The 26,238-nt window shown below is 41.7% G+C and overlaps 1 protein-coding gene across 1 annotated transcript; it reads right to left on the bottom strand.

Moving 5' to 3' along the window:
• Positions 1–378: 378 nt before the first annotated feature.
• On the bottom strand, positions 379–26,238 carry efhd1 (EF-hand domain family, member D1). The gene is made up of 4 exons (XM_026192372.1): positions 25,851–26,238; positions 17,308–17,455; positions 3,262–3,396; positions 379–2,821 (listed from the first exon to the last, which is right to left on the bottom strand). Exons 1-4 carry the CDS (start codon positions 26,132–26,134, stop codon positions 2,687–2,689), a joined length of 702 nt encoding a protein of 233 aa, XP_026048157.1. The 5' UTR covers positions 26,135–26,238; the 3' UTR covers positions 379–2,686.

Raw genomic sequence — 26,238 nt, 5'->3', positions numbered from 1 at the left:
CAAACATGGAAATATAGTATATAATACAAAAACATTATAACATCCCTGTCAGTACTGACAGGGACTAGAAAGAAAATTTATAGTTTTCCTATATTGGCTTTTAATTCATTGCCTCCCTGTTAAATCCAGAATTGAATGCAAAATCCTGCTTCTCACATACAAGGTCTTGAATAATCAGGCCCCATCTGATTAAGTACACAGACTGTTGATTAACTTGTGGTTGATGGGTAATTGAGTAGTATGGGAGGCAGAGCTTTCAGCTTTCAGACACCTCTTCTGTGGAACCAGCTCCCAGCTTGGATTCAGGAGGCAAACACACTTTCTACTTTTAAGATTAGGCTTAAAACTTTCCTTTTTGACAAAGCTTATAGTTAGGGATGGATCAGGTAACGTAGCTCTCTTCCACAGCATGTCTTTTGTCCTGTCTCTCTAACTCTAATCAAACTCCATCAATTTGAAAATCGCTCTGTTGGAATTAAATCAGAGTAAATTATGCATTTTTGTGACAGGCCGCTAATAATAAAAATACTGTATCTAAAGGAATAACTTGAATTGGTTCTTAACAAGTAAGTGACAGACATTCAAGTACAGCTTGTGCAAAGTCAAAATGGTTTTTACATGAACCAGTAAAACACCACAGTATGCAAAAACATTAGCTAAGTGCCTGTCTTTAAGCTGTTTTAAAGAATGTCACAGGGTTAAGAGTGTAAAAAGAGAGGATTAAGCTGTTCCAGTATTTTGGAGCAAAGGATTGAAACACCCAATTGTTCTTTGTTTTCAGACTAACACGTGAGATAGCAAGAAGACCCCTACCTGGGCTTAAGAACCCAGCTTGGAGAATCAGGGAATTACTGCAGGTCTTTATTACTATTTTAGGGTTTTTACCTTAAAATATAAAGAAACTGTTGTTTTGATTTGGTGTTACATAAATAAAATGGACATTACAGATGGGGCATACATTTTTAACTAAAATCTGAACCTGACAGGAAGCCAGTGTAAAGATGTTTCGAGAAGATTTAACATCAGTTAAACGCCTTCCAGCAGCATTTTAGATGGACTAGAAGCAATTACTACATGCTTTAGACAAGAAAACAGCGTATTACAATAATTTGAACTAGTACAGATCAAAGCATGGATGAGAATCTCCAGTTCACATTTTGAGACAACAGTCCTGAGGTTACCCCTATTTCTGAAATGGGAAAAACAAGACCAGGTCAGACACCTGATGTGAGCATGAAATGCCACAGAAAATAGGTTGTTTGCCAAGTTTTCTGTTACAGTGCCTCTAAAGGTACTCACTTGTTCCACATTTTGTCAGCTTACATCTTTTTTCCAAAATAGATTCATTTTTCACCTCAAATACTACACATTTTACCTAAGTTTAAAGAAATGAACGATGGCCCAAGACTTAGTCGTACTGAATAGTACTGTAATTCACAGTCACAACATAAAAAACAGCATTTGTCCTATTTGGAAATGAAGCTGAATTTCAGCGGTCTCTGAAGTCAGTTAAAAACCTATAGGTAATGGCTCATTGGCAAAAAAAAAAAACAGTAGTGAGGTTACCAGTGTATATTGACTGAACTCTCCCTAACATTTTGTTTCTTACACCAAAACACCACAGTGCATTTGAAAATAACACATGAAGATTTTACTTTTCTGGAGCTACAAAAAAAAAAAAAAAGAAGTGAATGTTTTCTATCTTGTTCTGGGTCATCTTTTCGGTGTAATCGGGCACTGAAGTGACAGCTTGTACTTTTTTTGTTATCCCGTAGTCTACAGACACCAGACCTTTCACATCTTAATTTGTGATATGTCACTCTTTTTACAGGAGGGAACCTGTAAAATCAAATTAGATGGGCACATTTCTCCTGGGACCTTGTAACTTGCATGTACTTGAGATGCTGCTCACAAACATACTGTTTGGTCACAGTAAAGGTGCTTGCTACTGCTTTTACACCATATTACTGTGCACAAATCATCACAAAGGAATTATTCAAACAATGGCTCATTGGTCTTTTATACAGATGGTTCCTTACGAAAGAGGATAACTAAAGAGACGCCACTTAGAAAACTGTCTCCTGCCACTATTAGGATTATCATCAGACCTCCACTTGAGAACATCTTTTTTTTTTCCTAGGGTCATTAGAAACGAAGTCTTAGCAAAGGCAAAGTTGAGAAATAGTACTGTAACATGCAAGCATGATTAAATGGAAGCCGTCTTCTGTGTGCTTTTAGCAATACGGCTAAACTTCAGTGTACAGTTGTTGTCCTTAGCCTAGGTCTACAACACATCTTTATTTACTCTGTAGGTAAACAGAAACATATTTATGGTTGTTTAGTTGTGGGATTGCAAACTACTGTTCATCAACAAGGTTATAGCACAAAACTCAAAACAAACAAACAGAAAAAAAACCCCAAAGACGGATTTCAAATAGTCTAGAGGTCGAACATACAATATACAAGGTATCAGTTTTGTGCAAGGCTAACCATATCCTGGACTTCACCCTGTGCCTAGTTATGACATGTTTTTTATTTTAGTCAAGATTTAATTTTAATTTAATTAATCAGTTTTTTATTTAAGTGCCACAATTTGAAACGGGTTTGAGTCTAAGTAAGGAGTGTGTTTCTAAAACTTCAGTAACACTGAACTTTGCAATCTGCATCATCTGCTTTCTGTGGTGGGTTATGAGCAGAAGGTGGACTGCAGCTGCTTGAAGGCAGCATGTCGTTGTTTTTTCTCCTCTTCTTGTCTCTTGCGTTCTTCTTTTTCCTCTCGAATTTCAGCCTCAAACTTGCTACCGGCAGACAGAGCCTGCATCTGGTACAACACAAAAACAAATTTCTTAAACCCAAGTAGCCATGCACAGCTGACTGCAGCTTTTCACAAATTTAAGCTTTGGGTACAGTACTTAATGTACTTGATGTACTTGTTTTTTCATCAGTAGTTACATAGCTGTATCCCCAGTTATCAAACATATACTCGGGCACAGAGATAAGTCATATGCCATTTGACTCATTAACATTCTGTGCAAAAAAAAAGAAAAAGTACACATATTGGGGTATAGTATATTAAAGCCCCCCCCCCCCCCCCGAACACTGAAACAGGCTTCAGATAGACATTCACAGGTTAGTTCCAGTAAAGTTAATATTTTCATGTTTTTACTCTGAACACAGGTCATGACAGGCATTGAAGGAGCTAAGGACAAAGTCAAAATCTAGGCGTACGGCTAAAGTACACGGTGTAATGTTATTACATACCTTGGCTTCAAAAAAGTCTTTGGCCCCCATAACACCCTGAGTGGAGACATCGATCTCAGAAAGTCTTGCTAATGCCATTAGACCACTTTCTTCTTGCAGTTCTCCAGCTGCTGCTCTCCGGAAAATCAACAGGAACTGCAGAGAGGTAGACAGTTTAAAGTACACACACACACACACACACACACACACACTTTTTTTTTAAATTATTTGTTTATTTTTTACCCACCACCTGCCTCTCACCAAGCAGGATCTCGGGAGCACGTGAGTTGTTGCCAGAAGAATTCTTGATACAATGTTTCTTCACCAAAACTTTTATCTTACACTGAAGTCAGGTTTTCAACCTTCACCTGAAGACTTCCCAGAAAAGGAGTTTCACAAAAAAACCCAGTGTGTTCAGGCTCTTACAAATCTGTTCTGGTCCCACTGGAACCAGGAATTCCTCCCTTTCCTAAAACAGAGGCAACAATGGGCAGTGACTCACAGGAATTTTCAGGCTGAGTTTAGTTCTGAGATTTGTTTGGTCATTTGAGAATTTTTTTCTTTGTATGAAGAACTTGATCATTATGAAATGGATAAACATGGAATGTTTATTTTTGTTTTAGTTAAAAGTAACTTTATTTGTCTTAGTATCATGTGATGGCATTGCTTCCTGCTCAAAGGTCCTCTTTTGAGAAAAGCATTACAGCCATGTTGGCCATGTGCTGAAGTCTCTTTTCATCTGTGTCAAAGCATCATGGAATCAATGCTGTAAGTTAATTCACTTCACAATGGATATGTTAGGTTAATTCATGAGAGAGAGTTAAGAGTGCAGATGCTGATTGCTTTTGTATTCAGCTTAGTATCCAAGTTTAGCCTAATTTTGTATACATTTTTTTCTTTTTTTTTTTTTACAGTTTTCACCAGGATGTCCATTGAGATTTACAGCAACACTACAAAAAGTATGTCTTAAAGACAAAATACTGGATGACCTCCAATTTAAATTAATTGTTATGGTACTTTGCCCTAAAAATTTTATAACACATGTTATAAAACATCATATTCTTGCTCTGGATGGCATTACCTTGAGTAATACTGTAAGAAATCTTGGAGTCGTATTTGACCAGGATGTGTTTTACAATGTGCATATTAAACAAATACGTGTGACTGCTTTGGGCAGCATCTCTTAAATTAGAAACATCCTATTCTCAGATGTTGAAAAAGTTCATGCATTTATTACTTTTAGGCTAGACTTTTGTAATTATTACAGCTATTCTAAAAGCTCCCTGAAAAGCCAGTTTATCCAAAGCAGTGTGAGTACTGACAGGAGCTAGAAAGGGAAACAACCATATTTGTCTCACCAGAATTGAATTTAAAATCCTTCTACTCTAATACAAAGTATTTTAAGCTTAAAACTTGACTTTTTCTTTTCTACTTTTTTCACCACATTGGTTGCGCTTAACTTGCTACTGGTAATATGATCACACTACTTCTATTTACACTCGTATTTAAGGCACAGATGGTCAATGCAGTATTCCCCCAAACAATAAGTAGAGCCATTCAAACAACACCGCCACATTAGCGATAATATACAGTGGGGCAAAAAAGTATTTAGTCAGCCACCGATTGTGCAAGTTCCCCCACCTAAAATGATGACAGAGGTCAGTAATTTGCACCAGAGGTACACTTCAACTGTGAGAGACAGAATGTGAAAAAAAAAATCCATGAATTCACATGGTAGGATTTGTAAAGGATTTATTCGTAAATTAGGGTGGAAAATAAGTATTTGGTCACCTCAAACAAGGAAAATCTCTGGCTCTCACAGACCTGTAACGTCTTCTGTAAGAAGCTTTTCTGTCCCCCACTCGTTACCTGTATGAATGGCACCTGTTTGAACTCATCATCTGTATAAAAGACACCTGTCCACAGCCTCAAACAGTCAGACTCCAAACTCCGCCATGGCCAAGACCAAAGAGCTTTCGAAGGACACCAGGAAAAGTATTGTAGACCTGCACCAGACTGGGAAGAGTGAATCTACAATAGGCAAGCAGCTTGGTGTGAAAAAATCAACTGTGGGAGCAATCATCAGAAAATGGAAGACATACAAGACCACTGATAATCTCCCTCGATCTGGGGCTCCATGCAAGATCTCATCCCATGGGGTCAAAATGATCATGAGAACGGTGAGCAAAGATCCCAGAACCACACGGGGGGACCTGGTGAATGACCTGCAGAGAGCTGGGACCAAAGTAACAAAGGTCACCATCAGTAACACACTACAACGGCAGGGAATCAAATCCCGCAGTGCCAGACGTGTTCCGCTGCTGAAGCCAGTGCATGTCCAGGCCCGTCTGAAGTTTGCCAGAGAGCACATGGATGATACAGCAGAGGATTGGGAGAATGTCATGTGGTCAGATGAAACCAAAGTAGAACTTTTTGGTATAAACTCAACTCGTCGTGTTTGGAGGAAGAAGAATACTGAGTTGCATCCCAAGAACACCATACCTACTGTGAAGCATGGGGGTGGAAACATCATGCTATGGGGCTGTTTTTCTGCCAAGGGGACAGGACGACTGATCCGTGTTAAGGACAGAATGAATGGGGCCATGTATCGTGAGATTTTGAGCCAAAACCTCCTTCCATCAGTGAGAACTTTGAAGATGAGACGAGGCTGGGTCTTCCAACATGACAATGATCCAAAACACACCGCCCGGGCAACAAAGGAGTGGCTCCGTAAGAAGCATTTGAAAGTCCTGGAGTGGCCTAGCCAGTCTCCAGACCTCAACCCCATAGAAAATCTGTGGTGGGAGTTGAAAGTCCGTGTTGCTCGGCGACAGCCCCAAAACATCACTGCTCTCGAGAAGATCTGCATGGAGGAATGGGCCAAAATACCAGCTACTGTGTGTGCAAACCTGGTAAAGACCTATAGTAAACGTTTGACCTCTGTTATTGCCAACAAAGGTTATGTTACAAAGTATTGAGTTGTATTTTTGTTATTGACCAAATACTTATTTTCCACCCTGATTTACGAATAAATTCTTTACAAATCCTACCATGTGGATTCATGGATATTTTTTTTCACATTCTGTCTCTCACAGTTGAAGTGTACCTCTGGTGCAAATTACTGACCTCTGTCATCACCTAAAAGGTGGTGGAACTTGCACAATCGGTGGCTGACTAAATACTAAATACTTTTTTGCCCCACTGTAGCAGTAGTCAAAACTAGAAGCCTAAGTGTTTTTCCACCAAGTGTCGCCTTTTCAAATTGCTGCAACTGCATCTCCCTCTGAATAATCTATGAATCTCTGAGCCTTTCTATTGATATTTGTAATATTGATATTACAAAAATCGAGGTGTAAACTGCAACTAACAACAGTGGGCATGACAGCAATTTGATGTCAATGTAAAATCAACTTTGTCATCCAGTGTCATTCACAAGGCACCTGGCAGATATAAAACTCACCCTTACCCCTGATTCTCCTACCCCTCGACCAGCTGTAACAGCTGGATGCTGCTGCCTTAGCCTGGTTCTAACAGACGTATCCCCTTGTTGACATGGGGGGGGGTCTTGACCTTATAATGTAAAGTTCCTTTAGGCGACTGTTGTTGTTGTGCTGTGGTGCTGTGTAAATAGAATGTCACATGGATTCTTATATTTAAGAATAATTTTTTTTCCTCGCCTAATTTATTTTTGGATTTTATTGCCTATAACCACTTATATGCTTCATTAGACATTGAACTCCACAACACCAGTAATCAACATTATCTGTGCAAAGACTGGTGCTTCTAAAGTGAAACACAGAAATGTTACAGTGGGTTTAATAAACTCATAATCAGGTGTTTTGCCATTTGGCATATTTTGGCGCATTTTGGCACCATCTGTAAATGTAAATGGTAAATGGCCTGTGTTTGTATAGCGCTTTACTTAGTCCCTATGGACCTCAAAGCGCTTCACACTACATTCAGTCATCCACCCATTCACAAACAAACAGAGGTGAGGCTGCCGGACACTGGCGCCACCGGGCCCTCTGACCACCACCAGTAGGCAACGGGTGAAGTGTCTTGCCCAAGGACACAACAACCAAGACTGTCGGAGCCGGGGCTCGAACAGGCAACCTTCCGATTACAAGACGAACTGCCAACTCGTGAGCCACGATCGTAAGTTGAACTTTATTTTTTTTATTTTTTTTAACACTTTCTCTTTATTGATTTTCATCTTATTTTACATACAGAACTAAAGAGGGCAAGGGAAACCAACACATTCACATATGTTCACATATTCCAAAATACACAACGCCTTGTTTTACTTACACATATTACATATTACACAGGTGCATGTTTCATTCAAACAAATTTGCAGCTGTCCCTCTGCATCACAGAGGTATCAGTTTCTAGTCTCTTGACGTATAACGATCCCATCTTTCCCAAAGTCTCTCTCCTTTCTCCTTCTGTAGCCGCAGTGAGAGGGTAATCAGTTCCATATGATGAATTGTGTTAATAATGTCTATGACCAGCTTCCGTGTGGGGGGGCTTGTCTGTAACCAACACTTAGTAATTGCCTTTTTGCATGCAACCATAATTATTTTCAGTAAGTATGAGTCTCTGTTATTTATATCCTCAGGGATATTCCCAAGGTACATGGTACTAAAGGAGAAGTCCAGTGGTACTTCCAGCACATCCATCACCATTTGTTTAATCTCCTCACAAAAGGTCTTCAGTTTAGGACATGACCAGAAGACATGGAAGCAACCTGCAGCGACCTCCCCGCACTCCCTCCAGCATGAATCTAATTAAATTCTTCCATCCAAAAATCTCGTCATGTTAAAGAATTTGTGGTAGATAACACATTCTTCCACATCCGCAACCAACCTTCCTCTGAGATAGTTATACCTGCTTCTTTTTCCCATCGATGACTGACATATCTTGTTGAGGTCTTTTTCATAGCAGTAAAACTTCTGTACATTTTGCCTATAGTACCCCTTATAATGTTCTCACCATAAGCATCCATAAATATTTGGATCACCCCACTAGCATCTGCGTCAAGCATTCTAATTTCCTTCTGGAAGAAGCTCTGAACCTGTAGGTAACGATAAAAATCTTCCCTGCCGATCTCGTAAATCTGACACGTCCTCAAAATTGATCAGCTCCCCATGCTTCACTATCTTACAGATCGCAGTGATTCCATGCCTGGACCACTCCCTGAATTTATGGTCTAACAATGCTGGAAGGAAGCGTGGGAGATACGCTGGCCATCCCAGCAACCCTATTTCCCTATTAAGACCAAAAAATTTAATTTTAAATTTAAAATTTGCATCTGATATGCCTGTGGTAAACTCTCAAGAGACCCCAGAACAGACTGTATTGGGAAATCCAACAAAGAAAGCTCAATGTCCTTCCATTTTGCCTCAAACTTAGAGTTACACCAGCACACTAGAGGTCTGATCTGGGCTGCCAGATAGTAATCCTTAAAGCACGGTAGAGCCATGCCCCCCCGCTCACCAGGCAGCTGCATTGTTGCATATTTCACTCTTGGCCTTTTATTTCCCCATATGAATCTTGAGCAATGCATATCCCACTCCCTAAATTGTTTTGCTGGAACCTCCACTGGAAGCGCTGCAAACAAATATAGCAGCTTTGGGAGGATATTTATCTTTATTAACTCTGCTGCCCAGATGGAGGTGGAGCAGACCCCACCTCTCCAGATCTTCATATATCTTCTTGTCCACCCTAGCGCTACCAGCACGTCGTCTGCATACAAGCAAATTTTATTTTCCACATTCCCCGTTGTAACCCCCGCCAATCAAGTCTCTTCTCTGATGCATTGAGCCGTTGGCTCAATGAAAAGGTTAAAGAGCAGTGGGCTCAACGGGCAGCCCTGCCTACAGCCACGTTGTAGTGTTATCCGATTTGAGAGGCTTCCATTAACTTTGATCCTCGCTGTTGGAGACATATAAATCATTCTTATACATTGGATAAACCTGTCACATAGCCCAAATCTCTTCAACACATGAAACAGAAATTCCCACCCGACCGTATCGTATGCCTTTTCCACATGAAGCCCAATGAGAACTGTTCCAGTTTTCCCTTTAAGTATCTGGTCAATAATATGAATGGCCCTTCTGATATTATCGTGTGTTTGTCTGTTACCAATGAAGCCTGTTTGATCCTCCTCTATCAGTGTGGGCATCAATGTACTCAACCTCCTAGCCAAAATTGCGGCAAATAGTTTATAGTCTATATTTAACACGCTAATAGGTCTATAACCTCTGGGGTCAGTTTTATCCTTCCCTGCTTTTGGTATGACAGAGATATACGCCTCCCGCCACGATGGTGGGAGCGCCCCCCCCACTCAGAGTGTAATTAAAAGAGGCCTTTAGTAGCGGGATTAAGGGTTCCCTCATCTGCCTATACCACTCTGGTGGAAATCCATCACATCCTGGGGCTTTAAAAGCCTTGAGTTTTGAGATCCCAATGTTAATCTCTTCTGCTGATATTTTTGACGAGTTTTTCATTCTGCTGCTTACCTATAAATGGTAGATCTAGGCTGGATAAGAAATTCTGAATCTTATGCTCATCTGCTTTATCCGGTTGTGTGTATACCTCAGCGTAATATTCTTCAAATGCTCTCTGAATTTCTTCGAGTTTATTAGTTATCTTATTTGTTTTTAAATTTCGAACTTTATGAATAGTGTTCTCCTGTTGTTGCCTCCTGAGACTCCATGATAATAGCCTAGCAGCTTTGGGTCCTGCCTCATACCACCGTTGTCTATTATATTTTAATTTTTTTTCAATTTCCTCACTTAAAATTTTGTGTATCTCCTGTTTAACCGGCCTCATCTGCTCCAATACCTGGGGGCACCTTGTAACGGTGTGCAGTTGTTCCAATTTTTCCATATTTTCCTACAAATCTGACAGCTTTTTTGCTCCTCACCTTCTTTAGGGTCTGCACATTTTGCAATAATTTTACCCCTAAGCCTTAGCCGCATCCCATAAAATTGTAGGATTAACTGCTCCATTGTCATTGAGTTCTAAATATGTTTTTAACTCCTGTCCCATTTCTCTTTTAAATGAGTCATTATTTAACAGACCTGTGTTAAGCCTCCATAAGGTGTTTTTGGGGCTAGCTTTAAACCCAATCTTCATAGTTAGTCCCGAATGATCAGATAAATCTCTCTGTCCTATTATACAATCCTTCACTCTGTGGAGATCTTTACTAAAAGTAAAGAAGTAATCAATCCTCGAGTACATATCATGTCTCGCTGAATAAAATGTAAATTTGCGTTCATTTTTGTGTAAATATCTCCATATATCTATAAGCCCCAACTCAGATAACATTGTTTTTACTTGTTTCTTTATTTTAGTTCCCCTCCGGTCTCGGCTAGTTTTATCCCATTTTGGATGGAGAAGTAAATTGAAATCTCCTGCACATATACATGTACCAACACTTTCTGCGGCAATAAGACTGAATATCTCTTTAAAGAACCCTGTACTACTACTACCAGGGGGTGCATATATATTACACAGCGTGACGTCTTCCTGTTCCATTTTCCCTTTCACCAACACAAATCTTCCCTCTTTATCTTTATGTTCTCCAGTAAACTCAAAACCAACCTTGTTCGGTATCAGAATGGCCACTCCTCTTTTTTTGCCAGATCTATGTGAGGCATAATAAAAAAATTTTGAATCCCATTCTCTTCCACTTCTCATATTCTTCCTTTGATACTGTAGATGCATTTCTTGTAGAAACGCAATCTTAATGGGATTCTTTATACCATTTACATTCAAAGACAATACCTTATAATACCGCATATGTTCTATGTATTTCCAACTTATTTTCCTGCACCAACATAACAATACTCCCAGCCCTCAGAACACATAATAAACACACATGAACAAAGACAGAACTTGTCTTAACCAAATAAACCAGGTCTTCCATAAGAGAGGTTTTTTCTCTCCTCTCAGTCTGGGGGAAATGCCACAGTGTGGGGCCCCTCTCGTTTCCTATTTTAAAAGAAAAAGGGAAACCAAAAAACAAAAACAAAAAACATGTGAGTCACCTGCATCGGACCCTCACCACTCCATGATCAAAGGGGGATCGACGTGCCATATTCCATCATGGCCAGGGGAGGAGGCCATCCAGCCATATACCCCCCTGTAATGATCAGCAGCCCGGTGCACCTGTTGTTCCGTTGGTCTTATGTTCGTCTTAACAGCGAAACGGGGCCGGTGGGGCACAGGTGTTACTCCTCCGTACCGACGTTCTCCGTGCACTGGAAAACCTTCAGCTTTTCCCGTGCGCTCCTGCGTAGATCAGCTGTATTCCCGGCGCGTCGCGGCCCAACCACACTCGTCGGTAGCATACTACTGATCATCTCCGCTGTAATGCCTTTGGGCTTTCTTGTGGCCACTGTGTATCCGCGTCTTCTTAGATATTGTATAAGACCATTCCCGAGTCAAAATGAACCCGCATTTTAGCAAGCGGGGTCTGGAACCGGATGGCGTTTTCTTTAAGTACTTTTTTAACCGGGCCATACTCTTTTCTCTTCATTTGTATGTTTTTGGCATAGTCGTGATCAAAGAAAATCCGTTTCTCCTTTATATATACATGCTTCTTCCATGCAGCGCGTAGGATTTGTTCTTTAATATTGAACTTTAAGAAGCGCACCACCGTTGATCGAGGGGGCGCCCCCGGCGGCGGCTGCACTCCCAGCGCCCGGTGAGCTCTCTCTATCCCTAGGTTCTTCTCGCTGCCCAAGTCCACGCCTCCCCCAACTCCGATATCATCATGCTTTCCACATACCTTAGCATGGAGGTGCCTTCTATGTTCTCAGGGATGCCATATATCCGTATGTTATTACAGCGCAAGCGCCCCTCCAAATCCGTAGCCTTCTCTTGGAGCTGGTTATCCAGCAGCTGAACAATGGCATCCCTCACTCCAATGTCCCATTTCTCCTTCCCTACCATGTTTCTTTCCATTTCTTCCAGACGTTTCCCCACCTCCTCGATCCTGCTTGTGGCGGCGGTAACCTGTTGATTTATCTTGTGTGTTAACTCGCTCATTTGGGTTTTCATGTCCTCTTTCAAACTTGTTCTCACGAGCGATAGCTCCTTCTTCATCTCTGCCTTAAGGTCTTGCATGCCCTCCGCCACTACTTCACTCACCACCTGTCTGAAGGGGCCTAGCACTGATGTTGTGGCCTCCGCCGCCATCTTCTCGCCCTCTTGCTTGGAGCATGTTTCATTTGTCTTACTCTCAAGTCGCATTTCTAAGCTTCGGCCTGGGGCTTGTCCCTTCTTATTTTTATCTCCGCTCATTATTCTTGAGGGGAAAGTCGCTTTTATATTCTTGAATTGCGGATTATTTTAGCTATCGATGCAGGAGCTCCTGTTTATACTGCTACTCTCGCCACCATGACACCGGAAGTCATAAGTTGAACTTTCTGAGGTATTGAACAGCAAAAATAATTTAACTTTATTTACATGCCTAAAAATGATTGTTTTTTGATTTTTTTTGAAGAATTACCCACACAATCGACTATACAGCTAATCGTACTGGTGTCACTAGTCATTTCCAGACAAACCAGTCGTTTAATCTAGATATGGCGCCAGTGAGGCTGTCGCTTCCTGGGTAAGGTGTTCCGGCAGGGCATGTCCTACTGGTAGGAGAACCTGGGGTAGACCCAGAACATGCAGGTAAGATTACATCTACCAGATGGCCTGGAAACTGCTTAGTTTTATAGATAAGTGCAATTTTAGTAATGCACAGCACAATGTGCCACACCTTTCAGTTGTGCTTTATTTATTTAGATGCTCATTTGTCATATTTCAGTACCGTATTTTCACGACCATAAGACGCACTGTATTAAAAGGCACGGTCTCAGTTATGTGTGCCATTACTGTATTTAACACACACATAAGGCGCACTGGATTATAGGGCGCATACAAGTACCGTATGCGTATTTAAAAATAAAGCGGGAGCAAAACAAAGTTTGGTACTCACATTTTTATCATCAAACCCATGGAAGTCCTCATCCTCTGTGTCTGAATTGAACAGCTGCGCTAAATCTCCATCAAACATGCCAGGTTCACTTTCTTCACTGTCAGAGTCACTTTCGGTGCCGTGTGGCTCCTCGGAAATGATGCCGGCTTTTGCGAAAGCTCGAACAACAGTGCCAGCAGACATGTTAGCCCAAGCATCTACAATCCATTGGCAAATTGTGGCGTAACTCGGCCGGCGCTGCCTTCCACTCTTGGTGAAACTGTGGTCTCCATCGGTCATCCATCGCTCCCAGGCCGCTCGCAGCCTTACTTTGAACGGGCGGTTCACACCGATGTCCAGCGGTTGGAGTTCCTTTGTCAGGCCTCCTGAATGACAGCAAGCTCACAGTTCATTTGTTTCACTAGTTTTTTCACATCGGCTGTGAGATGGGCACGCATAGAGTCACAGATCAACAGCGATGGTGATGCGTGGAAAAAAAAAAAACACCTGGTCTCCTTACATACACCTCCCTCAGCCACTCTTTCATCATTTCCTCATCCATCCAGCCCTTTTCATTTGCCTTAATGATGATTCCTGCTGGAAACTTCTCTTTAGGCAAAGTCTTTCGCTTAAAAATCACCATAGGCGGCAGTTTCTGTCCATTAGCATGGCAGCCAAGCACAACAGTAAAAGAAGATTTTTCGTGCCCCGTTGTGCGTATCGCTACCGTGCTGGTCCCCTTCTTCTCCACAGTGTGACTCACCGGGATGTCAAAAGTGAGCGGGACCTCGTCCATGTTTGTGATGTGGCTGGGCTGGATGTGTTTGTCGCCGATGTGTTTACTGCAGTAGGAGCGGAAGATGGCCAGCTTTTCCTTATAATCCGCTGGAAGTTGCTGCGCTACCGTAGTCCTGGTCCGGATGGAAAAATGGCACCGTTTCATAAAAAGTGAAAGTGAAACTGCTTTTAGCCGAATGGTGACCGTCGAAACGCTTCTCCCGCTCGTTCTTTGCTCGATGATCCACCGCTCGAGTCTTTCCTCCAACTCGGGCCACCTCGCCTTATGTCCGCGGAAACTCAGCTGCGTTTTCTTGACCTGCCGGAGCTTGTTTTCTAGCTTCCTCCATTTGCGAACCATCGATTCGTTAATCTTAAATTCTCTCGCCGCTGCTCGATTTTCATGTTCCTCCGCGTAGCTGATGGCCTTCAGTTTAAACTGTGCTTCGTAAGCGTGTCTCTTTGCCATTTTCAGGGTTGCGCCCACACTTCACCCTTTAGCGTTCTCATGGTGTTCTCTACTACGTCCTCCTTACAACACACAGGGCGCACTGCGCTATAGGGCGCGCCGTACTTTTTGAAGAAAATCTAAGACTTTTAAGTGCGCCTTATGGTCGTGAAAATACGGTAATATGTGAACATCTTTTGTAATAACATGTTTTCATAAATTAAAAATCAGTTTAAGTGTTTTTCTTCATTGTTGTTGTTAAAATTTTAATCATTAGAGAAAAAAATTACCCATAATCATCTCACAGATGTATCTACAGCTACCTTTAGTACCATTGATATTTAGACTCTTTTTCTCCAATCGATCTTTCTGAGTTAACTTCAATAATTACTTCCACCAAACCATCAACGTGTCTTATAGACCCCATTCCTACAAAACTGCTCAAAGAAGTCCTGCCATTAATTAATGCTTCAATCTCTAATAATCAGCTATGTACCACAGGCCTTCAGGCCGGCAGTAGTTAAACCCTTACTTAAAAAGCCATCCCTAGACCCAACTGTCTTAGCTAATTATAGGCCCGTCTCTAGCCTTCCTTTCATATCAAAAATTCTTGAAAGAGTAGTTGTCAAACAGCTAACAGATCATCTGCAGAGGAATGGTTTATTTGAAGAGTTTCAGTCAGGTTTCAGAGCTCATCACAGCACAGAAACAGCTTTAGTGAAGGTTACAAATGATCTTCTTATGGCCTCTGACAGTGGACTCATCTCTGTGCTTGACCTCAGTGCAGCGTTAAATACTGTTGACCATAATATTCTATTAGAGCGATTAGAACATGCTGTAGGTATTACAGGTACTGTGCTGCAGTGGTTTGTATAATATCTACATAATAGACCCCAATTTGTACATGTAAATGGAGAGTCCTCTTCACACACTGAGGTTAATTATGGTGTTCCACAGGGTTCAGTGCTAGGACCAATTCTGTTTACATTATACAAGCTTCCCTTAGGCAGTATCATCAGAAGACATAGTATACATTTTCACTGCTATGCTGATGACACCCAGCTCTATCTGTCCATGAAGTAAGATAACACACACCAATTAGTTAAATTGCAGGAATGTCTTAAAAACATAAAGACCTGGATGGCCGCTAACTTTTTGCTTCTTAATTCAAATAAAACTGAGATTATTGTACTCGGCCCTGAAAATCTTCGAAATATGGTCTCTAACCAGATTCTTACTCTGGATGGCATTACCTTGGCCTCCAGTAACGCTGTGAGGAACCTTGGACTCATTTTTGACCAGGACATGTCCTTCAATGGACATATTAAACAAATATGTAGGACTGCTTTCTTCCATTTGCGCAACATCTCTATAAGTAGAAATATCCTATCTCAGAATGACGCTGACGAACTAGGTAATGCATTTAGTACTTCTAGGCTGGACTACTGTAATTCATTATTATCAGGATGTCCAAAAAACTCACTGAAAAGCCTTCAGTTAATCCAAAATGCTGCAGCAAGAGTGCTGACAGGGACTAGAAAGAGAGAGCATATTTCTCCTCTACTGGCTTCCCTTCATTGGCTTCCTATTAAATCCAGAATTGAATTCAAAATCCTGCTCCTCACATACAAGGTCTTAAATAATCAGGCCCCATCTTATCTTAATGACCTTGTAGTACCATATCACCCTATTAGAGCACTTCGCTCTCACACTGCAGGCTTACTTGTTGTTCCTAGAGTATTTAAAAGTAGAATGGGAGGCAGAGCCTTCAGTTTTCAGGCCCCTCTTCTGTGGAACCAGCTTCCAGTTTGGATTCGGGAGACAGACACTATCTCTACTTTTAAGATTAAGCTTAAATCTTTCCTTTTTGCTAAAGCAAAAAGGGCTGGACCAGGTGACCTTGAATCCTCCCTTAGTTATGCTGCAATAGGCGTAGGCTGCTGGGGGACTCCCCATGATGCATTGAGTTTTTCCTTTCCAGTCTCCTTTCTCACTCACTATGTGTTAATAGACCTCTGCATTGAATGAAACTTGTTATTAATCTCTGTTTCTCTTCCACAGCATGTCTTCTATCCTGTCTTCCTTCTCTCACCCCTACCGGTCGCAGCAGATGGTCCGCCCCTCCCTGAGCCTGGTTCTGCCGGAGGTTTCTTCCTGTTAAAAGGGAGTTTTTCCTTCCCACTGTGGCCAAAGTGCTTGCTCATAGGGGGTCATTTGATTGTTTGGTTTCCTCTGTATGTATTATTGTAGGGTCTACCTTACAATATGAAGCGCCTTGAGGAGACTGTTGTTGTGATTTGGCGCTATATAAATAAAATTGAATTGAGTATAAGGTGCAATGTTCATAATGCACGATACGAGGTATCACACACTTAAGAAGAATTTGATTAACGATTTTAAATGCCTTTGCTATTAGTTTTTGGCATTGTCCATTAAAATCTGAGTGTTTCTTAGTTTTAAACTACTTTTAAACTTTTCCCCCCCCTTGTTTATTCTACTAAGAAATTAGTAGAAAAAAAAGAAATTCCTAGTTAAATGGTAAATGGCCTGTATTTATATAGCGCTTTACTAGTCCCTAAGGACCCCAAAGCGCTTTACATATCCAGTCATCCACCCATTCACACACTGGTGATGACAAGCTACATTGTAGCCACAGCCACCCTGGGGCGCACTGACAGAGGCGAGGCTGCCGGACACTGGCGCCACCGGGCCCTCTGACCACCACCAGTAGGCAACGGGTGAAGTGTCTTGCCCAAGGACACAACAACCAAGACTAGTTGCTACATCTCTTTGTGATGGGTCAACTTTTCTATCTGAAATGTGGCTGTTTGGAGCAATTCCCAAAGTGTTTGCACTACTTCCTCACCTCCCTGAAGCTTAGTTTGCCATCAAAGTCTTCATCCACTTCTTTGATCATATTTTTCAGGCCCAGGTGAGTCTGTGGAGCTCCCAGCTTCTCCATCATCAGCTTTAGCTCCATCAGGTCGATGAAGCCATCTTTCCCAGTGTCATACCTACAAGCCATGAAACCCACACAATGTCAGATTCAGTCAGCTGGGAGTATGAAGGCACCACATTTAATTCACACAGTCATTATGTTTCCATATGTAAAAATGTTCAATGCAATCAGCTTAAAACATATCTGCACCTAACGTTTAACAATTTTTGAAAAGGAAAATTAAAAAGAAAATCCTCAAAGTCAGTCAACTAGTAACAGCACTGGTGAATAAAAGCAGCAGTATGTTAGGGATGCACCAACCACAGATTTTATAAAGCTGTGAATATATTGTTTGATCTCTTTAATCCAGTGTTTACTTTGTTATGTGACAGCAGTCTCATTCTCATTGTAAAGAATACAGCTTAAAAATTGTTTAAAAATAAACATTTAACAAGCTACTGTAATGGTACTTGAAAAACACCTGCCTATAATTTCTTCATCTATGCTCAATCCTCCAGGTAAGGAAATCCCAAAAAGTTGATTCCGTTGATTCTACGCTACATCCAGATGAACAAAATCAACTTTTTGGGGCCTACCTATAATATACTTACCTCTAAATAGCAATTTTCCAGCCTTATTGACCACAAGTCACATTTGTACCACAGCCAGTTTAGAGTCACAAGTGCATGTCTTCAGAGTTTGAGAGGTAGCCGGTGTACCTGAAGCAAACCCATGCAGGTACAGGAGCCTCAGCTTTAGTTCAAACCAGGATGGCATTTCTAACATCTGCATCACCATGCTGCCTAGCACCAAGAGCTTCTCCAGATGCTGCTCTGCTCATACAGTGCATCATCAGCAGTAGCTCTGTTTGGGATTGAGGCCATCTGATCCAAGACAATATCAACAGTTAATTATTCTAAAAATGCCGTATCCATTCTACCACTGGTGCTGCAAGCTAAAGTGCAAGCTTGAAGGATAAAAAGGAGCAATGTCCTTACACTTTCTCAAAAGTGTATCCTTACATTGGCATCTGTGTAAATCTGTAGAAAAATCTGCATCTGTAAAATGTATGAGACAAACTTAATATGAATTATATAAAATTTCAGGTTTCTAATGTTATCACTTTTCTTGAATGACAGTGTGTAAAATCTCCCTGTTACATCTGTTACATCAGTAGATTACAGTTAACTGAGTTCTGTTATCTTACCCTTCCTAATTCAAGTGTATGAACCAAGCTGCAGTGGCTGCTATGGGACAAATGTGTTTTAGTCATGAGAGACCAGTAATATTAAATTATTTGAATTAATATCAATGCTTAGCAATAAATCCAGATAAAACTAATATGTGCCAGTTAAATATTTTTGCATTATTTTAGGTTTTTTGAGTCACCTCAAAAACTCTGGCTGCTGTTCATCTGTAGTGAGTGTAGCCTGTTTACTTTAGCTATCAATATGCCAGGTATCCAGGGTTTTTGTTTTTTAACTCTGGAAGAGGCTGTAAAACTAAGAATCGATGAATCAGTGAAGATTACTTCTGTCTGATGAAAGTGATAGTGACGGTTGGTTGCTGAGGATATCTTGAATTTTTCTGTCTGTAAGTGCTGCTATTTTTGCTGCTGTTGGCCAGCATTAATGGAACTGAAGTGCATTGAACATTGATAGACTCACACAGTATGACAATGTAATTAAACTGTTTGTCAGAGAAAAAGTGTGACTTTTAGGACACTTTACCTTAACATCAGCTGCATAAGCTGCTAGCTTATACAAGCGGTTGTTGAAAATTGAAAATTAATCTTCATGTATTTTTGGGACACTGCAACCGTTTCTGCTTGTGAGCATTGGTTGCACAATTGCAAGCCTCTGGAGGATCCTACACCTTGAGGTTCATGGGACTCCAAAAGGCACTAGCAGCTTTAAATATCTGTTTGCTGCTTTGTAATGACATTTTAACAGCTGCTCTCTTAATCTGATGAATTTGTCTGGCAAAAACCTTCCTCATTATGCCTTTATCTATGCAAACTCATCTGTGCTCTGAATCAGCCACAAATTTCTTCACAGTAAGATGATCATGCTTACATTTTTGTGAAATATCTCATGTTTTCATACCTTCTCCAAGGCATTGCACTATTTGACACTTTTCTGGAATAGACAGGTTCTTTTTCTATTCCCATATTTTTTTAAACCTGTGGCATGCTTAATAACGTGAAACATCTTAACAGCTTAATAATGTGATTTTTTCCTTTAATTGGGCTCACATGACAAACTAATTATGGCAGGTGTCTGAGATTGATATCAGTGATTCAAGGAGCCCTGTGTGTATACACAATATGAGTTTAACTGAAAACAAAAAATGTAAAGTTTATATAAAGTTTATAACACTAAAATCCTATTTGCATAATAATTTGGTAAAATAAATGGTAAATGGCCTGTATTTGTATAGCGCTTTACTTAGCCCCTAAGGACCCCAAATTATTTGAGGGGTGGTGGCTTCGCTGGATCCACTGTCCAGCCGCCGTGTGATGACCCTCCTCCCGGATCCCCCCAACCAAGGAAATTACACCACTTTCAAGGCACTGCTACTGCAGTGCTACTTCCTCTCCGATGCAGAGGGCTGAGAAACTCCTCTCTCTCTCTGGCCTGGGTGATGGCACTTCTCTCGAGCTCATGGAGAGCATTCTGTCCTTGCTAGAAACGGATGACGGCGGATTCCTCTTCACTCATCTCTTCCTCTGACAGTTGCCAGCTCCAGTGCCAACTCCCCGCTGCTGGCCACGGATTACCGCTCACTCGCAGAAGAAGGGGATCACATTCTCCAGGCTAATAGGAGCTTTGGCATCCAGGCGATAGTCCCCAACTCACCGACGGCATCTCCGTGCCCCCACTGATTCTCCTGGGGGCCCCCCGACTCATCGATGGTGGCTGGGATCGAGGCATGGCGGCACCACGGAAAAGGACTGTATTTTTACCAGCGTTTTGGTGCTGCAGCACAGCGCTGTCTGCCACCTTGCAGTTTTAATGCCCAGGGAAACAAAGGAATAAGGAAAGGCTGCCCGACTCACACTCGGGAGATGTTTTCTGGTCGACTCCGGCTCCCAGAAGAGCCTCGGGAATTCTCGTGTCGTCTTTGCATACCTTTTTGTATGTTATTTAATTTTAAATAAAACAAATTAAGATTTCCCGCATACCACTACAGGTAGCCCAAGTACAACGAGTGATACGCGTACCAAAGTTTGAGAACCACTGGCCTAGGCTATAAGAATATTGCCAACCCCCTGAAACTGAGCTGCAGCACAGTGGCCAAGAACTCGCCATGGTTAACCAAAGAAGTTGAGTGCACGTGCTCAATGTCATATCCAGAGGTAGTCTTTTGAAAATAGATGTATGAGTGCTGCCAGCATTGCTGCAGAGGTTGAAGGCATGGAGGGTCAGCCTGTCAGTGCTCAGACCATATGCTGCACACTGCATCAAAGCGCTGTCGTCCCAGAAGGTAGCCTCTTCTAAAGCTAATGCACTAAAGCCCGCGAACAGTTTGCTTGAGACAAGCAGACTAAGGACATGGATTACCTGTGTTCTGATGAGACCAAGACAAACGTATTTGGTTCAGATGGTGTCAAGGATGTGTGGCGGCAACCAGGTGAGGAGTACAAAGACAAGTGTGTCTTGCCTACAGTCAAGCATAGTGGTGGGATGTCATTGTTTGGGGCTGCATGAGTGCTGCCGGCACTTGGGACCTACAGTTAATTGAGGGAACCATGAATGCCAACATGTACTGTGACATACTGAAGCAGAGCATGATCCCCTCCCCTCAGAAACTGAGCCACAGGGCAGTATTCCAATATGATAACAACCCCAAACACACCTTCAAAAAGACCAGTTCCTTACTAAATAAACTTCGGGTAAAGGTACTTGACTGGCCAAGCATGTCTCCATACTTAAACCCTACTGAGCATCTGTGCGGTATCCTCAAATGGAAGGTAGAGGAGTGCAAGGTCTCTAACCATCCACTAGCTCCATCATGTCAACATGGAGGAGTGAAAGAGGATTCCAGTGGCAACCTGTGAAGCTCTAGTGAACTCCATGCCCAACAGAGTTAAGGCAGTGTTAGAAAATATTGGTGAACACACAAAATATTGATACTTTGATACAGTTTGGACATTTTCATTTAGGGGTGTACTCACTTTTGTTGCCAGTGATTTAGACATTAATAGCTGTATGTTGAGTTATTTTAAGGTGATATCAAATTTACACTGTTATACAAGCTGTACACTGACTACTTTACATTGTATCAAAGTGTCATATATTCAATGTTGTCCCATGAAAAGATATAGTAAAATATTTACAAAAATGTGAGGGGTGTACTCACTTTTGTGAGATACTGTAGGTTCTTGCTCTCACCATAGCAATGATGCTGGCAGTTCAAAACTTGGAGTATCCCTTACACTTGTATGGAGGAAGAAAAATCACATGAATAACAGCCATACACCGCTCCACTGTGGCGTGCAGAAAACATCTCAGGTGGGATCTGCTTGTCATGCCAGTAATGTTGGAAACCACCAGGTTTATCAATGTTAAATTTTTTCCCCATTAGAGAAAACATATCTGGTCGGGTGTTTCGGGAGTGTGCTGACCAGCTTGCAGGCATCTTCATGGACATCCTAAATACATCACTGGACTCAGCTGTGGTACCTGCATGCCTTAAAACCATGCAAATCATCCCAGTGCCAAAGAAGTCCACTGTGTCCTGCCTCAATGACTACCGGCCGATGGCACTTACGCCTATCATCACAAAGTGCTTTGAGAGGCTGGTATTGAGGCACATGAAAATTCAGCTTCCACCGAATCTGTACCCGCTACAGTTTGCTTACTGCCCAAACCGCTCCATATATGATGCCATCTCGTCTGCTCTTCACCTTTCTCTCTCCCATCTCGACAAAAAGGACAGTTATGTCAGAATGCTGTTTATTGACTTCAGCTCAACATTCAACACAGTCATTCCCCAGAAGCAGTGTTGGGAAGGTTACTTTTAAAATGTATTCCACTACAGATTACAGAATACATGCCGCAAAATGTATTTTGTAACGTATTCTGTTACGTAATGTATTCTGAATACTTTGGATTACTTAATATATTATCAAGCTTTTTACAACTACATGAATGTACTATTGCTTTGTGATTTATTACTATTACTGAAGGATACTCGCCATACCAATACCAGCTAGATTAAATCTTAATATAAATGAGTAACAGTAGGGTGGACATTAGGTAAGGCTGCACTTTTTGCAGTGATCTCGTACAGAAAACTATTCCACACGTATATAAAACAGGTCCGCAGCTCCAAACCTTAGTAAAGACCTCTGGCTAATATGTCGGGTTCCATGTCGGCTCATAGCTGAAAAGTAGCTTTACTTTGTTGTCTGGCTCAACTTTGCTAGCGAGAGACAGAGAGCGGCATTGAAAGGCTGCTCCAATGGAACTTATTGTTTCAGAGGAAAACACAAACACAGTGTACAGTCGAGTCTTAATAGCTTACTTGCAACTGGGCTCATCAGGCACTCTTTTTGGCTGCAGTGGCTGTTATTATATTTACATGCTTCCCTCTCCTGTTTCTGGTCAGTGACAACTTGTACTCATTTCGACTCTCCTTTTTCTCCCTCCCTCGCGCTCACAGACACATAACAGGTATGGCAGTCCATTCTCTCTGCAGCAGGGACTACACTGCCCACGAGGCTACATTTTTTAGGGCTATGCCTGTAACACTCTGCCTATTGCCTTCATATTAAATAATTTTTCAAATTAATAAAAATATTTATTTATTTTATTTTAAAAATATTTCTTCACGTCATTTATGTGGGCCGCAGTAGAGGTGACGTGGGTCGCGAGATTGAGACACAGGCATTAGAGCCTCTTAATGCGTGTTTTGTTTGGGTTTCCATCGGCGGTGAATTACCAAAAATAGAGAGGGGACAGCCTAACATATGAAACAGGAAAGACCGCCGTGTAATCCATTTATTTCAACAAAGTAACTGTATTCTGAATACTACCCTTTTAAACTGTAACTGTACCAGAATACAGTTACTCATATTTTGTATTTTAAATACGTAACACCGGTACATGTATTCCGTTACTCCCCAACATTGCCCAGAAGCTGGTAAAGAAGTTGGACCTACTAGGAATAAACACCACTCTCTGCAATTGGATCTTGGACTTCCTAACTGACAGGCCACTGAAGAAGGCCAGTCTCCCTGATCTCACATCATTTTACCAGGAAACCATTGAGAAACCATCTGCTGCTACATCACTATCTGGTACGGGAACTGCACCCTCACTGAAAAGCAGTCTCTGCAGCGGATAGTGAGGACAGCAGAGAGGATCACTGGAGGCCCTCTCCCACCCAACTCTACGACAAACACATCATCCGACGTGCGAACAGCATAGAAAGGGACACTTTCCACCCCCTCACATGTTCTCCCTCTTTCCATCTGACAGACAGTTTCGCAGCATTTAAACCATAACGACCAGACACTGCAAGAGCATCTTCCCCCAAGCAGTCAGAGCCCTCAACTCACTACCACCAAAGGACTGATATACACATACACCTTAACAAAAACCTTAAAATACTCACCAAAAGACTCACAAATCCACTATAAACTGGACCTGGGAACAATATGCTTATTTGCACACTCAGTCACATAGTTACTGAACACACATCTAAATTATACTATATTTGCACATTTTGCATTGTCTATGCATTGTCTACAATATCCTGAAAATAACTTGAACCTGGTATTCAATACTTATTGCACAACCCACTTTGTCTTGTCTTTGTTTATTGTACAGTAAGTACTGTATAGTTATCACGGTCAGATTTTGCCCATTCCTTTCTTCTTTAAATGTGAAGTGGTGTCGGAATTTTAAAGTAAGAAATGCATTCCTGCCCGTGCACTGATAGCTCTGTTGTGCTGGCTCTGGGTCCATTGTGTAACTGATACCACCAACATTAACAGAACGCTTACATTAGTGCCTCTTATTGCGTGTTTTGTTTGGGTTTTCAGCAATGCATGGAATTACAAAAATTAGAGAGGGGATAAAGAGGCGATAACCTAACATATGAAACAGGAAAAGACCCCTGTGTATTCAGTTTATTTCAACATAGTAACTGTATTCCGTTACAGTTACCGCTTAAATACAATTTAAGCGGTAAATGTAACAGAATACAGTTACTCATATTTTGTATTTTAAATACGTAACACCGGTACATGTATTCTATTACTCCCCAACACTGACCATACAAAATATGATTTCTTTGCAATTTTTCAAATGGTCTTAAACCTTTGATCGGGACTGTACATGTAGTTAGTGGGGTTATATTAATTGGTGGTTCTGCCTCTTTGTGTTAAGAATAAGACAGACTGACAACCTGTCTAGGACAATTCATGCCTCTTGCCCTATAGCAGTTGGCTCATGACCCTGAACTGGGAGAAAATATATGGATAAACCACTAAATGACTATAGTCACAACCACTAAATGCAAACTGCCTTGTCGGTCATGGGTCATTTGTAATGTAAGTGTGAGGCTTTATAGACAGATCCACTCCTTTATTGTTTTCAAAACATAATGACACTGCAGAAATACCAACTTCTAAACTTTAGAACAACAGTTTACAAACTAATAGGTGACAATTATTGTCATTTGCCATCTATGGGGAACAAAGGAGAAAAGTAGCATGAGCAGAATGAATCGCATTTTTAATATAAAATAAACAAGACTCTACAGACAATACTGCACGAACCTTTAGTTTATTTAATATACTTTGATAATTTGTTATTGAAGAAGAATGAGACAGTTACACCAATTTTAGGTGCTGCCCTATATGATTATCAGGGCACAAATTAATAAAGTAACCCAAAGAAAGCGGGGGGAAACAACCGAATCCACCCCCAGGCTAGGGGTAGGCCAGGCTAGATTCATAAAAACAGGTAAAATACGTTTTTTAATAGGAGTTAAATTATACAGGATGATAACACACAGCGAGCCATCTGTGTCATTTTAAGATGTCAAAAAATCCGAAGGGTCCACACACTAAATGATCCCCTGTCATTTTGTCTAATTCGGGCTTTTAGCTCCATTGCGTTAATTTTTCTGGCATACTGTGTTTGTGCCTAAAGCGCATTGTTTATTTATGTCATCTTTGGAGATGTTCGGCGTCAGTGTGTAGTCTCCCGAGGGAGCGGCACTGACCTTAAGAAGTCCTCCATCTGAGCACGATACATCACTACAAAGACACCGGTTTAACGTGCAGAGTGTTTGCACAGAGGCGCTAAATCAGTCGACACGATGACAGCCAGCCTGCACCTTGGCTAATCTCATGATCCAGCCGTGCACGCTCGTTCGCCCCCATTCTCTGCGACTGAGAACAACAGCCGTGACTGCCATGTTTAAAGAGACAAAACAAACAATTGGGGCAGTCTTACCGCTTGAACATTCCCTCCATATCCTTAATCTGCTTGCGGGAGAACTCTTTGAACTCGGTGTAAGGGTTGAAGACCCGGGTCGCTCGTGGTGCAGCGTTGCCCTCGTTGATGTCCAGCCTACGCGTCAGTTTGGCGGATAGCTCGGATGATGAATCTCCACAGGCAGCATCTGACCCCTGCGGTTTGGGTCGGACAGGGCTCTGTTCGGGCTCGGGCCTCGGTACGGCCTCCTGTGTAGCAGAAAGCCGCGATTGCAGCTTTCGTGCGAGCTCTTCAGATGCCATGACGAGGATGGAACCCTACTTTGTGAGGCTGTCAGAGAGGATGGAGCGCGAGTGCTACCACCGTTAAAGTGCGTGCACCCGTTAACGAGATACACAAAAGTGTT

This window comes from Astatotilapia calliptera, chromosome 14, assembly GCF_900246225.1.
Source record: "Astatotilapia calliptera chromosome 14, fAstCal1.2, whole genome shotgun sequence".
NCBI lineage: Eukaryota > Metazoa > Chordata > Actinopteri > Cichliformes > Cichlidae > Astatotilapia > Astatotilapia calliptera.
The sequence above is the reverse complement of the archived record's forward strand: the minus strand, read 5'-3'. Positions and strand labels throughout refer to the sequence as shown.

Coding starts and splice junctions, on each gene's coding strand:
- efhd1 (XM_026192372.1), bottom strand. CDS start 26,134: ATGGCATCTGAAGAGCTCGCACGAAAGCTGCAATCGCGGCTTTCTGCT. Junction 3,397..17,307: donor GCAAACTAAGCTTCAGGGAG/GTGAGGAAGTAG, acceptor ACCTCTCTGCAG/TTCCTGTTGATTTTCCGGAG. Junction 2,822..3,261: donor AAGACTTTTTTGAAGCCAAG/GTATGTAATAAC, acceptor GTGTTGTACCAG/ATGCAGGCTCTGTCTGCCGG.